General features: G+C 39.5%; 1 protein-coding gene across 1 annotated transcript in view; it reads right to left on the bottom strand.

The window, feature by feature from the left end:
• The window catches only part of LOC137259334 (aminopeptidase Ey-like), a 29,386-nt gene extending 13,299 nt beyond the window's left edge, over positions 1–16,087 (bottom strand). Inside the window, exons 1-13 of the mRNA XM_067797016.1 lie at positions 15,856–16,087; positions 13,802–14,324; positions 10,027–10,185; positions 8,951–9,068; positions 8,410–8,530; positions 7,983–8,131; positions 7,577–7,690; positions 6,545–6,655; positions 5,610–5,675; positions 3,105–3,170; positions 1,202–1,380; positions 707–816; positions 187–338 (exon numbers count right to left, since the gene is read on the bottom strand). Of these exons, the coding sequence (XP_067653117.1) occupies positions 187–338; positions 707–816; positions 1,202–1,380; positions 3,105–3,170; positions 5,610–5,675; positions 6,545–6,655; positions 7,577–7,690; positions 7,983–8,131; positions 8,410–8,530; positions 8,951–9,068; positions 10,027–10,185; positions 13,802–14,324; positions 15,856–16,087 (2,100 nt within the window). The remainder of the gene's footprint in view (positions 1–186; positions 339–706; positions 817–1,201; positions 1,381–3,104; positions 3,171–5,609; positions 5,676–6,544; positions 6,656–7,576; positions 7,691–7,982; positions 8,132–8,409; positions 8,531–8,950; positions 9,069–10,026; positions 10,186–13,801; positions 14,325–15,855) is intronic.
• Between the last annotated feature and the right edge of the window lie 1,467 nt (positions 16,088–17,554).

Here is a 17,554-nt window from a genome sequence, read left to right as displayed (position 1 = left end):
GAAATTCTCCACGAATATACATAAAAATATGATACCATTCAAAGACATCCGTAAAGATCTGGTTATCTGACACATACTGAATTACTTACAGCCGCTGCCATATGGCTGTAATGCTGCTCAGTGAGGAGTTAGACAACACCAGCAACAAAACTTCCAAAGACTACAAATGTTAAGCAATACACTTACTGTATGATCGGCATCCAGCTGTCTGACCAGCGCTAGCCAGTTCTCCTCGTCATAATTAACCCTGTAGTATCCAGTCTGATGGAGGTTAACTAGAACCCACTCTCCGGACGAGGATGAGTCGGTGATGTTGATGTTGACATCTTCGATCAGAGCTGAATAAAGCAACAGTTACTCAGAGTGTAGGAAATTTCTCCATCAGGACAGTTCCCCACAGGACATTTCCCTACACCTGTTTTGTAACCAGTAGGACAACTGCCCACACATCACAAAATTGATATACAATAGATGCGATGGGTTTACAGAATGTGTGTATTATGAGCACTTACTTGTTAGGAGCGATGGGATGAACTAATCTGTGCGTTAGGGAGGGACGGTAAGGTCCGTAGACAATGTTTACAGTGGTTTCCTGTGGTTCTCAATGTGGGGTGGGACTCATGATGAAGTGATCATCAGAGATTTCGTGTAATAAAAGAGGCACAGATCATCAAGCTCAGATGAAAAAAGCCTGTGTCATTCTTACTTGAGTTTTGTGTTCTGTAGAGCCATGATATGTCGTGATAGGTGTAGTTTTTACTGAAGGACGAAGTGTCAGATCCAGTAGCATAAGTAATTGGAATATCCCATTTATATCTGAAATAAATGTGAACACATGCTATTATCAACATATATAGAATCACACTCAGTGTTAGGTAAATATTTTTCATAATCTCTCTACAAACTTTTAACCAATCAGATCGCTGGTGTCCTTCAATGCCGAAACCCTGTTACTTGGCGGCCACTTTGTCTCAAAAGTATTTAACAGATTGACATATAGGTCATACATCAATATGACAGTCTCTCTATCTAAGGGATGATTCCTTTTTGATGCGTATTTAACCACAAATATATCACACGTTTCATTCATTTTACGGGCAAATTCAAACCAGATGCATCTCTGGTTTCGTATTAATGTGCATACGAATATATTAACGTGTTTCTACTCTTTCTGCATTCAAACCAGACAACAGTAACATACCCATATTTGGCGCCATCGTCGCTGACGTTTGAATCCATGCTGCTGTGGAATAACTGCTGACTGACTTCAAGGACCCCTGCCTGTAGAACCGTAACCATGACAACTGGATAATGCATTTGTTGAAGCCACGGTTCCATTAAGTTTCCAATGTCAACTGTTATGTTTTCTTTGGCAGCTTCCTGTAATAGAAGGACGGAGGACGTGATTAGGGACTGGGAGAGTATGTATTAACGCTAGTGGTGTGACGATACAGAAAAATCACGATACGATACGTATTGTGATATCTTGGAACGATACAATACTATCCTTTGTTAAAAAAATTTCATGTCACGTAACAGTGTAAAGTTTGACATAAGCATAAATTTCTATCGAAAATTAGCAATTCTAAGGTCAACGATACGTTCACGATACGAAAAAAAGTATCGATATATTTATCGTCCGATAAAGAATCGCGATTATCGATACTACGATATATCGTCACAGCTCTAATTAACGCCGCATGAGGAACTCTGCTCTTGCAGCTTCTCTCTTACAACATATTTAGTACTGAGTGGGTGGGTGAGTGAGTGAGTGAGTGAGAACGTTAGTGAATATTGTTTCACGCCGCCTTGAGCAATATTCATGCAATATGACGGCGAGGTACCCCACGATGGGCTTCAGACATTGTACCAATGCGGGGATTCGTGCCCAGATTTCCGCCGTGACCTAGAAACATTTCAGCCAATGTCCAAATACATGAAAAGAATGTGAAACATGGGCATAACTGAAATCTACGTTTTTATATTTGAATGGTATAGGTTTACGGTGCATGATGCATAAAACAACTGTATGGGTAAATTGTGGATATGCATTGCAAGTTTGTGCAATGACTACATTTGAATTATCCTGAATTGAGGATACACATTATCTTTTCTAAATCTTTATTAGTTTGTAAATGTTTAATAGGAGGAAAGTAAATTGAAATATTAATTCATAAATTATAATAATTTAGAGATAGAGGAGGCTATACCTTGTGATAATTATGCATATTCACGGGCCCTTTCAAAATTTTCATTATGTAAATAACAAATAAATGTATTCATATCAATAACTAATTTTAATCTCTGTAGTTTATGGCACTGTTAAAGGGTTTACTCTTTACTGCAGTGTCTACAAAAAAGCTTGCCTGTACAATACTAGTATTCAGATTATTATAATAGTCAGCCAAAAGCCCGTATGTTAGGTTTTAGACCTAGATTTTTATTTTTCCTTGCAGTAAACTGCTTTTTTTCAAATTCTAACATAAATAGATAAAGCCAATATCATTTCCCTCTTTACATCAGCAGATATCTGCAATGTACATTTTTATAATTATATTTACATCAGCAGATATCTGCACTGTACATTTTTATAATTTTATCTGATATTTTTGTATGATGCACTTTAATATAAATAACATATGCATGCCTTTATTCACATGATAAACTTTAAGACTACATAACACATGCATGATTTTAATCAGTCATTGTACATAAGCAGTATGTTTTAATTTTGTAAAATCATGCATACATGCATTCACTTATCTACACAGAATAACTTTTGGGTTAAATTCGAAGTTATGTCATCGAAATCATGTTTGATTTTCTATGTTCATTCCTAACAAACAGACACAAAGCTAAAGTTTCCTTTCCGATCCGTCGTAGGACAATCAAAATGAATTGTTTTATCTCGACCTGTACATGTCTAGATAACCTGACCACGTTTAAATGCATGTAAGGCCATCCTTTTGGGGACGTTTGCACGCTGGTTTGAGGTATATATAAAATCAGGTATTGATCGTTTTTTGTTTTTTTGTCGAACTGTGTGAATGAGTGAATTGTTTAGTACTAACATTGAAGACGCAAGAAATAGTTGTATTTACTACCTCGCTGAAGACTGTCCACAAGTCGGAAGTTTCTACGGAACCGTACTGATGCTTGACTAGATACGCCTGAAAACACACAAGCCACAGAGAGTGAGTGAGTGAGTTTTACGCCGCACTCAGCAATATTACAGCTATATGGCGGCGGTCTATAAATAATCGAATCTTGACGAGGCAGTCCAGTGATCAACAACCTGAGCATCGATCTGCTTAATTGTGTCAAACAAGTCAGCGACCCTGACCACCCGATCCCGTTAGTCGCCTCTTACGACACACACAGTCGCCTTTTATGGCAAGCACGGGTTGCTGAAGGCCTATTCTACCCCGGGAACCTTCACGGGTGGAGTGAGTGAAGGATGAAGTAATGCAACATGTCATCGAAGGATTCCAAAATAGCCCTTTATCACAAATAGAGAAACTAGCATGTAACTGTAAAATTGGACAATGCTATAAATACAGGCTGGAGATCACCAGCAACAAAAGGTAGGTCACCATGCCAGGTAAACCACGTGTGATGTATGATGTCTGCATACACCTCACCCGCCTATTAACAAGACTGCACAGCATAAACACGCACTTACACAAAACATACACACACACAAGCACACAAAAGCACATACATACACACACACACATTTATATGCACACACACACACACACATAGACACACACAGGCACAGACACACAGACACAGAGATTTCTCATAAGGATTGGAAAGGCATCGCCACAACGCAACGGAAATCACCTCCCAGTAGAATTTGTGGAGTTTCAGACATTGGCATTCGTTTTGAAGGAGTCTGAAGGTCAAATCACTGCGTAACTTCTTGACTCTACGAAATGGAACATCGCCATTGAAAGATTGCATGCGGGAGATGCAGTCTCCTATTGCCAGGCGTCTAAATGTTCGTCTGAGCAAGATGTCATGTCTTGCAGCTCGTTGACAACCAAACACGTGTAACAAATGTCAGTCCCCGTAAGGCAGACGTTGAGTTACCACTGTAGCCAAAGATCGGTGCACCTGGGTACAACAGTTGCGTGATCGTACTGCCACGGATGAGAGCACAGCAGCCAGTTTGCCTGGACCTCAGTGGATATCCGGTCAAACTGTAAGGAAACTGGTTGAAAGAGATTTGTCTGAAAGCCAGGAAGTCCGACGTCGGGTCTTGATACTTAGTCATCATCGCGCTCAACGTCTCCGTTACCTAAAAGTATCCACTTGCTTGTATAGACATTACCTTGTAAATTGATGTAAAAGTATATGCACTAAAGCCTATGAAAATACAACCTGCAAATACAACAGTTGAAAGGTGGAGGAGACATACAGGCAGATGTAATCAGTGAATGTATGTATGTATGTATGTATGTATGTATGTATGTATGTATGTATGTATGTATGTATGTATGTATGTATGTATGTATGTATGTATGTATGTATGTATGTATGTATGTATGTATGTATGTATGTATGTATGTATGCATGTATAAGTTCACTGATTACATCTGCTTGTTTGTCTCCTTCACCTTTCAACTGTTGTATTTGCAGGTTTGAATTCAACGCGCAGAGCACAGGTGCATGCAATTACAACTACAGCGTAGATAGAGAAGTTTAATCTTATGCTGACACAGCAGTCTTAGCTTTTCACAGCGAGAGCTAATTGGTGATGGGGTGTTCCTTGTGTCAACGATGTGTCAGAATTAAAACACTCGCGGAACATGTGTGATAATACGCTAATCACACACAAATTTTGTCTGCATATACCGAGCATATATAATTGATACATCCGGTCTAACTTTCACAGCTGCTCTTATGAATCTGTTTGATTGCTATTAATGAATATTATTGGATATGTTTGAGGAAAAGAGTTACTTGTTATGAACGAATATCAGTAATTCTGCTTGGCGACTCTGTCTGCTTGTTATAAATAAATGCTGTTGGTTGTGCTTAATGAATGTGTTTACTTTTAACGAATGAATATTTTTAGTTGTTTGATGAATATGCTTTCTTGTAATGAAACAACGTTATTATTTGTGCTTGATGAATGTGCTCTTTAGTTACGAATAAATATAAACACTTGTGCTTGATGAATGTGTTTACTTATAACGAACGGTTGTTATTTGCACTGCTTGGTAATTATATCCATTTATTATGAATGTGGAAAGTGGTACAGACCAATGTACTACAAGTTTGTTTCCTTTATCAGAGCGGAAAAAGGGAAATACTCTATGAGCCTGAAAGAATTAGTTACTTTGTATGTGTTTGCCGTTTATCTCCATCCGTCAATAACATAACCGCGTTATTAAGATAAAAAAAAAACAACCCCATCCGTGATTCGAACCCACACCCTCAGAGATATGCACCTTGTCCCCAGCACACAAATGCTGCCGTCTCTATGGAAACCGCAGTAGAAGAATCTGTACTTTACGAAGAATTTTACTCCCAAACATAAAATGTGTTACATGTCACTTTTTAAATCCCACTGTTCATGCATAAATCATGTCTGTACTTGCATTGGTTGCCCTCAGGAATAGTTCCTCTCCGAAGATCGCGTGCAACATCCGGACAATGCTGGCTCCCTGTCAACACAAACCGCCATTTTGCGTATACAGCTATGCAGGCAGTAAATGTAAACGCTCAATGCCAACACAAACTACCTTTTGTGCATAGTTATGCAGACGGTAAAGAAAGCCACCAGTCTGTGTATTGAGCCATGCAGACAGCAGAGAAGCGCAATGTGAACACAACCACCATTTTGCATGAGGAGCTACGCAGACAGTAAAGAAGTTCGATCTCAATATTAACCACATAGTTGTGCGTCACATGACGTGAAGTAAAACAGAGCCAAACACATGTTTGTTACACAAAGCCTTTTTGTAGATATTAACCTATTTCTCCTCCTCAGGTAACGCTGACATATATAATTTTAACTTTTAATTCTACAGATTGCTGTTATTATAGCCACACCACGGATGAAAACGGTAAAAAACATACAAACAAATATGTATATATATAATCTGTTTGCAGTGAAACCGTATCGCTGTTATTGGTTTGTATTACAAAGGGATATGGACAATACATGGAACACCGAGAACAAGCCGAGTTAATGTTTATCACATACCGCACATGCATTTATTTCACCGTTCAAACTACTGCTCGTACCCCCTCTTAATGCAAACCAATGATAGCTATTTGAATATGCGACAGTTTTTTGAAGAACGAGTTGAAAAGAAATTCTAAGATTAAAATGTCCAGTTGACAAAATGATATTATGAGGATTGGCAATATTAATATCACTTTATTTATTTGATTGATTGATTTTTTTCTATAAAGTGGAATTCATCGGTACGTTTTCACTGCAAACAGACTATAAAAAAGATTCATTAGGATTAATTTATCTGACCGTTGAGGCAGTTTAGATGGAAACAAGTTGGGCTTTTTATGTTACCTTGTAGAAGAGAATGTGGTCAAACCTTGGAACATCTTTCACAAGTGGCCAGTGTTTATTTGCGTCGTGAATGAACACAGACTGGAGTTTGTCAACTACAAAAAATTCATCCTGAAATACAAGTATGAAACCATCAGAATCAAACATATAGCATTCTACGTCCGTGACAGTGTTGTAGCTCGACATACTGTAACCATGGCAACATGATGTAGCTATGACGACCAGTTACGTGTGCATCCATTGCAACAAGAAATATTATGTCAGACCCAATGTAATTGTGACAAGAGTGAGTGAGTGCGTTAGAATTTGACGTCACATCGGCAGTGTATCAGATAATTGTGACAAGACCAAGTGCAAATTTGACCTCATGTGACAAATGAATGTTGCCATGGTACAATTAGTGCCAATTTGGAAGATTGCGCGCATGTAAACTTTATCAAGTAGATATCGTTCGTCGGGGTGCACCAATGTAAACTAGTTCAAGTCTATTAAAGTTACTTTTATAACTTTCGAACCCAGTTTATCAAACGTATGATGAGTGTTCAGTGTAATACTGCGATGAATGTTTAACATCTAAGCTATCACATTATAAGTGGTCGGAGTGTAGCTTAGTGGTTAAAACATGTGCACGACAGGCCGAAAACCCGGATCAGTTTCCCATGAGGGTGCAATGTGTGAAGATCATTTTTGGTGTCCGCTTCGTGATATTGCTATCAGTGGCGTAAACCTAAACTCACTTCCTCAGAATGAAAGAAATATCAGAAAGAATATTCATACACTATGCAGAACAGAACGCTAATTGCGACATCAATGGAAGTAGCGAGAAAACGACAATTGAGGTCTACAGATTACTCAAATTCATGACGTCATAGCATTGTCAGGCATTGTTCAAAATCTACTGTCAAAGTGATATCTCCTAGGAGATGTCGTCTGATCTCTCACACGCAATATCTCTACCGTGAAACACACTTATGGATGATCAAATGCTATATTGCACAAAGGTGACAGTGGGTTTCATAATGTGCGTCTTACCTGTCTCCAAGACGGATGGAGACTGTGTATCACGTGGTACTCAAAGAAAGCTGCAAATCCCTCACTCAGCCACAACCATCGCCATGCTTTCGGGGTGACTAAATTTCCAAACCACTGAAAACAAATAAATAAAAATAAATAAATACATAAAAATAAAAAAATAAAAAAACGTGAGGTTTAAGGAATTATCTTATGATTTACAGATAATACAGAATAAGATACTCCCATGTCTCTAAGCAAGAAATTAATACGGTTATTCCAGAATTCTTATCTGTACATGTCCAGTTCAGTTACTGAAAGACGACACACCTTCATTGTTTAAAAACATTCCAATGTTACCTGATGACATCTTTGACTCAAAGAGCATATCTCACACCTTCCGACCCTACAAAGTGGCAAACGTTACCTGGTGACACACTTGACGAACAAGTAGAAGCATGATTCCCAGTTTTGTCTTCACGGTGTTGACTGCTGGGTTGAACAGTATATTTTTATATATGACCAATCCCCAGTTCTCCATGGCTAACCCGGGCCTGTCCCTGGCGATGATGTTATCTGAAAGCGATTCTGATTGACCATCCGGAGGTGACAAATCAGGCTGATGAGGTTGACTGATACTTTAAGTTTGTTAGTCAGAGTGACGTTATGTTTCGAGGTTTCACTCAATCACTTATTTGACAAAGTTTACCTCTTCAAACTGCCATTGAGCACTGTTTGTGGGTTTGACTCTCTCTATCCTCTCTCTCCCTCTCTCTCTCTCTCACGCAAACACACCTATGTAATTCCAGTGATTTTAAAACACGGCTCTAAACCCCAGAGCTCAGTTCACATACCTAATTTCGACAGTGGGTATGGGGGATGCAGGTTCTGGTTAAACCAATCCAATATACGCATTCCTTCCTCGTGGGACATCGTTACTTCAGCAATGGTGTCCGGTTTAAATATAGTGCGATACTGAAATACGAAACAAACATATTTGATAGATAGACACAATCGATTTGATGACAGAAAGGAAACCATCAATAGGTGCGTGAGTGAAATTTCTTACACTCAGTAATATTCCAGCCATATGACGACAATCTTTAAATAATCGAGTCTGAACCAGACAATCCAGTGATCAAATACATGAGCATCGATATCCGCAACTGCGACCCGATGACATGTGACAACAAAGTTAGTGAGTGGGTGCTCTAGATTAACGCCGCACTCAGCAATATTCCAGCTATGTGGCAGTGGTATGTACATAACCCAGCCTGGACCAGACAGTCCAGTGATTAATTGCATGAGTATCGATCACCGCAAGTGGGATCTGATGACGTGTCAAACAAGTCAGCGACCCTGAGCGCTTCTTAAAACAAGCATTATTCTATTTACCATGACCCCTGTTGACGTGACGTTTTCCATGTAGTCGAAGTTGACGACAGCGAAGGCAAGGATGTAAGTCGACATCTTAGGTGTCCTCTCGTAAACGTCGGCGACATAGTTGTCTCCCCTGAAACACCATTACGTTTGCTTGTGCACGTGCCAAAATAGAGTACCAATTTGTTACAAGACTTTCAAAGTGCTATTCCTTCTGCAACTTACATCGATTGGATGTGGTTTTACGCCGCTTTCAGCAATATTCCAGAAATATCAAAGCTTCGGACACCAGATATGGGTTTCACACATTATTTCCATATGAGGAATAGAACAGGGGTCTTCAGCGTGATGAACAAACGCTTTAATCACAAGGCTACTTCACTGTCAGTTGTACGGGGATAGGTATGAGAGGCAGGCTGCTTTTAAATCCCGTTAACTATATATTAATTGATTATTGACAACTTTAGGAAAAGTAACTTTGAGCAAAAATGCCGAAAATATCTGAAAGAAACTGGTGAGTTGTGACATGTTTTTGCACGGATTTAGTAACAAAGCAGATTTATTTACATACTATACAAGGTTCGTCAAAAGGCGTATAGTCGGGTACTAAGAAGTAGTTTGCTCAAAATAATCCAAACCTGCCCAGGTGCAATGAATCGTAAATCTTTCTGAGTTCCGAAATGGGACTGAAACTAGCTTCCAAAGTCGGCAGCATTGTCCACCTGACCGAAGGCTGTATTTGCCTAAGCAACCAACGGACGCACACTATCTGCAGGATGACCACACACCTGTCACAACTCCACGACGAAGAATTCTCACATCGCCACGAACGAGCGAGTGAGTTCAGTTTTACGTCGTTTTTAACAATATTCCAGCAATATCACCAGATGGACTGCAGGAATGGGCTTCACACATTGTACCCATATGGGGAATCGAACCCGGGTATACGTGAGAAATGAGCGATTTAACTTGTTGACTACCACACCGCTCCTTCCACGAGGGGACGCTTCATCCACTAGGCTAAGCCGCCGCTCCAGATTGCCATGACACACCTACGACTTACACTGAAGACTACGTCAGCAGTAACATACCTTGGTTCCTTTCGGATGATGTCTGTGTTGGACCACGAGGTGTAGTTGCCCACTTTCCGAACCAGCGTTATGTTGAAGGTGGCCTTATAGCGAGGTTCATCGAAACAGGGAAACGCGTAGCGTGCTTTAGACGCCAAGAAATGGCTGATTACTAGGTAGCTAGAACATAGTGAAGAATATTACTGTAGTACATTAACACAATGTTATGTTTCAATAACACAATTTGGTGTTACAATGACACAATAACATGATGAATTTACATGTAACTATAACACTACAAGGCGACGAGTGATTATGGTTTTATACCGCTTCTAGCAATATTGTATCAATAATATGGCCGGTGACACCAGAAATAGAGAATTCACACATTTTTCCGCTGGAGGGAATCGAAGCCAGATTGTTGGCATGACGAAACAAAGAAATGCGTATAAACATACAATAACTCACCAATGCGTTTACAGATACGTTAGACAAGAACACATGACAAACAAACAAAACTAAAGCACAATTAAACATCATAACTAAATTCAGCCGTCACAGGGTCTATGAAAGCAGTGAGTGAGTGAGTAAAGTGTTGTGTGTTACGCCGCTTTTAGCAACATTCTAGCAATACTATGGAGGGGTACACCAGAAAGAGGCTTCACAAGTTATACCTCTGTGGGGAATCGAACCCGGCTCTTCGGCTTGACGAGCGAACGCTTTAACCACCGGACTACCACACCGCCAACTCCTATTTTGTGAGGAACACTTCAAAATGCCGTTCAAAGACTCAATATATGAATAAACAAGCTTTTGTTGCAATGTTCTCAAAATCTGACAACTCGAAGAATCATGCTACTTCCAAAAGACTCCAGCGGATTATAAACTCCTAAATAACAACGATCTAACCAAGAAAGCCCCGGTGGCTGAGTGGGTTAGATCTCTGACTCAGCGATTTGTGCCCGACTCTCTCGGTTCGATCATATAGCCTAAGTTCTAGAATGTATTCTTTATTGAGAAAAATATAATTCCAAATATAACATAGGTAACAGTTGTATAACTGATTACAACTATAATTGTTTTCATAAAAAACGGCAGCGAGGTTTTAAAACAACAAGGTGGGAACGGAGTGTGCATGAAAACAACTTGGAAACCATTAGCTTCAAGAACATACTGTTTTATCACATACATTCAATATTGCATTAATGTGATACATTATTTCTCGAAATCTCAGGATGGTAAAATTATCTGCATTTACATTAACTATTTAAACCATTTAAAAGTTGAGAACTTTTTAATTTCCGGTGATAACATTTACAACCCGGTGAACTATATTACTCACCATGTGTATAGTATTACCACCCAGACGCCAGTCGGTTATAACGTTATTAACCAATAATACCTGATGGTTTGGAGTATGTGTGAGTTAGTATTTAGCGTCACATCGGCAATGTTTCAGCCATATCGTGACGATGGTTTGAACATATTACACTAGTGTTTCAGCATTCTGACACAGAATGCCGTGACAAATGGTACTTTGATCTTTGGCTTTAACTTTGCAGACATATTATTATATTATGATGATGAAACTATACGCTAACATGTTGTTTTTTGTACTGTAGAACAGCTACTCAAAGATATGACACAACTGCATTGCGTTAACTACACACCGTCATTATTGGGTAATCTATTCTGTTGAATCTGGGAATAAGGTCGAAATTCTTTGTCTGTCCACCCTTGTACATTTGTCTTGAACAACAGTGTTACATAACGTTCTATCAGTATTCCTCATTTATTGAGAACTGCTGTACAATGGTAGGGCCCCAATGAGTGATTGAGTGATTTAAAATGTAACGTCACATCGGCAATATTGCAGTCATATAGTGACAAGTGGTGTTGTAGATACACAATAAACATAAGTATTTACAGAACCAGTCATCGACATACTGTAAAATAACTAGACTTATAAAATGTCACAAAACGAGATAAAACAAGCTAGTATGTATTTTTTAAGAAACCGAAAATTTCCGACAATACCATGTAAAATTGGGCTATTGATGACCAACCACTGGGGACTCACAGTGCTTTTGCTACCTGCATGGTCCCTAGCTGGATTTACACCATCCCCTCAGCTGGTGGCGGTTGTAGCCACAAATTAAAATGACAAAAATATTACACCTAAATAATTGACTTTAATTTTGACTTTAAATGTTTTGGGACTTATGTATTCTCTCAGGAGGACAATAATTTTACGAAATGACTTGAGAATCTATTCTCACCACGACATTACGACGGAATTCTTTGTTCATCATTGTAGACATCTTTGACATGGTCACAATACAGTGGGAAAGATGGATCAAAATCTGCGTTCTCACATGTGAAAGAGATGTGTATCGAGCAACACAATGTACGGAGGTGCGACAATTTGCTTTAACGGAGCTTTGACTTAAGTTCAAGAGGTGGAACTGACACATTGGTATGGTAATTGCGTAGATTGATGCTCATGCTATTGATCACTGAATAGTCTGGTCCAGATTTGACCATTTATATATCGTCGTTATATGGTTGGGATACTGCTGAGTGCGGCGTAACACAAAAAACAAATGAATCCCTCCACTGAATGTATGTGCTACATGTTCTAGACGTTTTAGAGTGCGAGATGATTTATGCACAACGAACTGTAATAGGGGAGGCAACTTCAGGCTTAATTGGCTCATTTCTCCTTCCAGCAATATTTCAGGTGTATAATCTGATATGAAAATTTCGCCTAAACGTTAAGTCGCTTTCACCCCTGCCCCGGATCAGCTTAATGCTATAACTGATTACAGACCCTTGCTATGTTTGCGCCTTGTTGTCTTTGCATGGTGCTGTGACATATATTTGCGATGCCTCAGCATCAACAGCGAAATGTGGATTGGTAGGCCAGACAGGTGGTATGTTGACACTATGGCGGGATATGGGTTTCAACTGGGAGTCACGTTCATAAACCCAGTATTTAGTGATGAGAATGCAAATGAGGCAACCGAATGTTCAGTCTTATCATCAAGCCTTTTATTAACCTAAGAAAATGGTCAGTTAGTCATGAATCTTACCATTGTGGATGGGATGTCGAATAATGCAGACTGACACATAAACACAAGCTTAGGCTTTGAATATGTACAGTTTTGAGAGGAACAAATAATCCCATATAAATTGACAAGGAGCCCCAATGAGGTGGGAGACTCAGAACCTGTGGAAATCAAGATTTGATCTATTTACAGGTTTGGTATTGCTGGGAAAACTAGGCCGTTGAGGGCTGTATTGTCAGGCGGTGCAACACAATAATAAAACAATACAGCATAAAGTACAGCTTCATACATAAACATATATATTATGAAGTACCGATTCATAAATAAACATATATATTATGAAGTACCGATTCATACATAAACATATATATTATGAAGTACCGATTCATACATAAACATATATATTATGAAGTACCGATTCATACATAAACATATATATTATGAAGTACCGATTCATACATAAACATATATATTATGAAGTACCGATTCATACATAAACATATATATTATGAAGTACCGATTCATACATAAACATATATATTATGAAGTACCGATTCATACATAAACATATATATTATGAGGTACCGATTCATACATAAACATATATATTATGAAGTACCGATTCATACATAAACATATATATTATGAAGTACCGATTCATACAGGTACTTCTATGTGTGGCGCTAAAGGATAATATATATGAAGTACCACTTCATGCAGATACTCACTGTGTTCGTCCAGACTTGTCATCATATGAATGGTAAGTTAACCCGTACGGGGATGACGTCAGTTGGTCCTCAAAGCGAATCGACAGTTCGTACCTCTCACCTACAGCCAGTTCCTCATTCAACAGAAGTACATAAAACTCCTTCTCATCATCAGATATTGTCTGCACAATTCTTGGCACAGACAGATTGGCCGTTAATGGTTTTAAGGATAGAGATTCTCTAAAAATGGTAAGCTCTTTGACATTGAGCGTGACGTTCCCTGTCGGTTCTTTCACGTCCAAGAAGATGGACACGTTCCCGTCGACTTTGAATAATGACGTATCATTTTGGTACATGTCCATAAAGAGCTGTAGGTTGTAGTGGTACGGGATCACTTGACCTGGGAGGGTTTTGTTCACAGGCGGTGGTTGGGTGGCTGTTGTCGTGGTTGTAGACGTAGCATCTAAGGGGGTTGTGGTTGTTGATGCCGTCTGTGCCGATGAAGTTGACAACGGTGGCTTTGTAGTCGTTAGGCAAGTCTTGCCTTAAACATAACATTACAGCATGTTTTAAGTGGACTCAGCAAAATTACAGACTACATAAGATAACTAACTGTAAAAGGTTGAAAATTAATCTGCTTCTAATAGGTAACCGAAGGAAGTTCTACATGTGGCATTTATAGGACGGCACTTGAAAACGAGTCTTTTTCAGATTTGTTTGAAGTACATGTGGATGTGCAATCTCAACGAGAACAGCAGGGGTAATATCTGGGAAGCTGCGACGCCTGATTTATGAAGCTTTCGCTGATGCTTGTTTCTTCGGGTATATTTCTTCGGGGGACAAGCGCTATTCACAAGCTGGAATAATAACAAAATTGCTTTTCCCAAATGCCATGACTTCATAAAACTGAGATAAATGTTTTCAGACTTTGTCGCCAATGAACATATATCTATGGCTTCACTACCGAGAAAGATACACTCCCATTAGATACTTATCTTTCCTTATCTAATCTATACAATTACAAAATTTAGCAAAATAACTAAAAGTAGGGGATGGAAATGTTAAAAGGATTAAATGATTACACTGCATGCTGTAATTATGTTGTATTCATACTGTACACAATATTATGTTGAATACTGTTTACTATGTTGTATTTATACTCTAAACAATATTTTGTTGAATACTGTTTAACAATGCTGTATTCATACCGCAAAAATAGAGTTGTTTAATAATGATTTACGATGTTGTATTCATACCGCAAAAATAGAATTGTGTAGTAATGTTTCTGTATACTGGAAAACTGTAATTGTTTAATAGCGTTTACTATGTTGCATTCGTATTGTATAAAGGATAATTGTATATTCTACCATCACGTCCTGTATGTGTATTGTAAAGGTTAATAGTTAATAACTTTCCTCTTGAACCACCAAGGTTGGGGGGGTGGGGTCGGGGTTGGTGTAGGGGTCGGGGTGTGGGGATGGTGTGTGTGTGTGTGTGTGTGTTAAGAATAAGAGAGTTGGTGTTGGAGTTGGAGCTAGCGCAGAATGCAGTGAAGAGATCTAGACGAGTCTTTGATATCAGAGACAAGGATGCACGCGCTCGTGCGTGCATGTGTGTGGAAGTGCGAGCGTGTAGCGTGCGTATGAGCGGTTGGCGCCGGATTTAAAATCCTTTACTTGTATACACATTTATTTTTATATGTAGCATCCTATGCATTTAGCAAGGGGTCTATCCGACTCAATACGTATTTTTTCAATATCGTCTCCACGTTTCTGCAACCCATGCTTGTCGTAAGACTGAGGGGTCGGCTGGTCCGGCTGATGTCATCGTGGACACATGTCATCGTATCACAACTGCTCTCGTTGATGCCCATGCTGTTGATCACTGGATTGTTTAGTCCAGTGTCGATTTATTACACACTGCCGCCATGTCACGGTTATATCTGTGAGTGCGGACACACTTAATTCAAGCAGTAGATTTTTCAAACACGTCTTTGCCCCGATAGGTATAGTACCAGGGCGTCAAATCCAACACACATTTAATTGTTTCTGATATCTTAATAATGGTATACTTACTTGAATTAGTAAGTCCTTGAAACTCCTCTCGGACCACTATCCCCCTGACCGGAAGTGACGTATTAGGCAGGTGGCACTGACACACCACATGACGAGGTCCTGTTATGAAGACTATGACACCCACAGCAACTGCTAGGATCACCGCCAGTAGTACCAGGGCACACGCGCATGGGACACTCAGATAAAAACCTCTTGTTCTCTCCTTTGATGTCGTCCTTGTTTGCTCCTCCATCTTCCGTTACTATAGCATAACGTACATTCAGTGACTGTGTTTTCAAACATTCTTAGGAAAGCTGCTTTAGGCTGTTCCGGATTCCTCCCCGGGACTCACAGACCGATATGCCTAGGTTAGCGTGACTGGTTCTCTCATTACGATTCGCCGCGCCAGCCCTGGGAAACTCGCGTGGCTTGCAGTCCAACATCACGCCCGGGGAGCTGTGTTAAATAAACACATGATACCGAGATGGAAAACAAGCTGTTCATTTAAACCTAATATTATCTGTTTTACTGCAGATGCATGGATTGTGGATATATTTCCTGAAGCCCACACACTCTGACTATCATTTAGCCATTAAGTGGCTGTAATATCTATCTCACACACGCCTCACAGTATTCAGTCAAAGGTATTCAGGACTGGTAGCCCATTCTCTGCTCAGTATATTGTAATATTCAGCTTTTGTCTGAAGTCCTTCGTTTTCCTCCCGTCCGACCTTGCCTGCAATGGTCAAGCTGCAGAAGAAGCGAGTGAGTGAGTTTATTTTTACGCCATACTTTGCAATATTCCAACTATATTGTGGCGGTCAGTATATAATCGAGTCTGGACCAGAGAATCCAGTGATCGACATCACGAACAATGATCTGGGCAATCATCATAATCATCATCATCATCATCATCATCATCATCATCATCATCATCATCATCATCAACAACAACAACAACACAGTTATGTAGAAAAAAAAGTATACAATTTAAAATGCGTAGTATTTACCTGCCTACCTGAATAGATTAATTTTCTCTGCCAACAAAGATGCGTCCTGCAAGGATATTGGATAGTCGTGTGTTCGAATCCCGGTTCTGATTTGTGATTTGTCAACATGAACATCGTGTTCTCTAGTGTCACAGGGATAGCAATCGTGTAAGACCTGCAGCACGTTCCACATCAATATGGTTTAAACATTCAACCATAGAGACCATCTATAGACGAATATCGAGCAGACATTGTATTGTCTGAAATCAGGTGCGGTGAGGGAGCTTAATGTTTAAAGCGTTCGCTCGTCACGGAGAAGACCTGTGTGTTCGATTCCCCACATGGATACAATGTATGAGGCCCATTTATCCGTCGTGATATTGCTGAAATATTGATAAACGCGGTGTAAAACAGTACTCATGCACTCTGATATATGTATAAATGAAAAAAAGCCCCAAACATCTGGAGCCCTGGGGCTCTACACTGGAAACATGGATTTGTTACATACTGAAATCTGCATGGGCTTTCTTAGATTTGTTTGTTTCAGAATAACATTAAGCGTAATATTTACCTCACTATGTGTGCTTCCAGTGATAACATTCGAGTATGAATGCTTCCAATTATACATTTAAATATTTGAATGTTCTGATTTATGTACACACGCGTTGCAGGTTCCAGCAGGCGGCCTCGTGGATATACATAGTCAGGTAAAAGCCAGAAACCAAGTGGAC

This window comes from Haliotis asinina, chromosome 13, assembly GCF_037392515.1.
Source record: "Haliotis asinina isolate JCU_RB_2024 chromosome 13, JCU_Hal_asi_v2, whole genome shotgun sequence".
NCBI classification, from domain to species: domain Eukaryota; kingdom Metazoa; phylum Mollusca; class Gastropoda; order Lepetellida; family Haliotidae; genus Haliotis; species Haliotis asinina.
The sequence above is the reverse complement of the archived record's forward strand: the minus strand, read 5'-3'. Positions and strand labels throughout refer to the sequence as shown.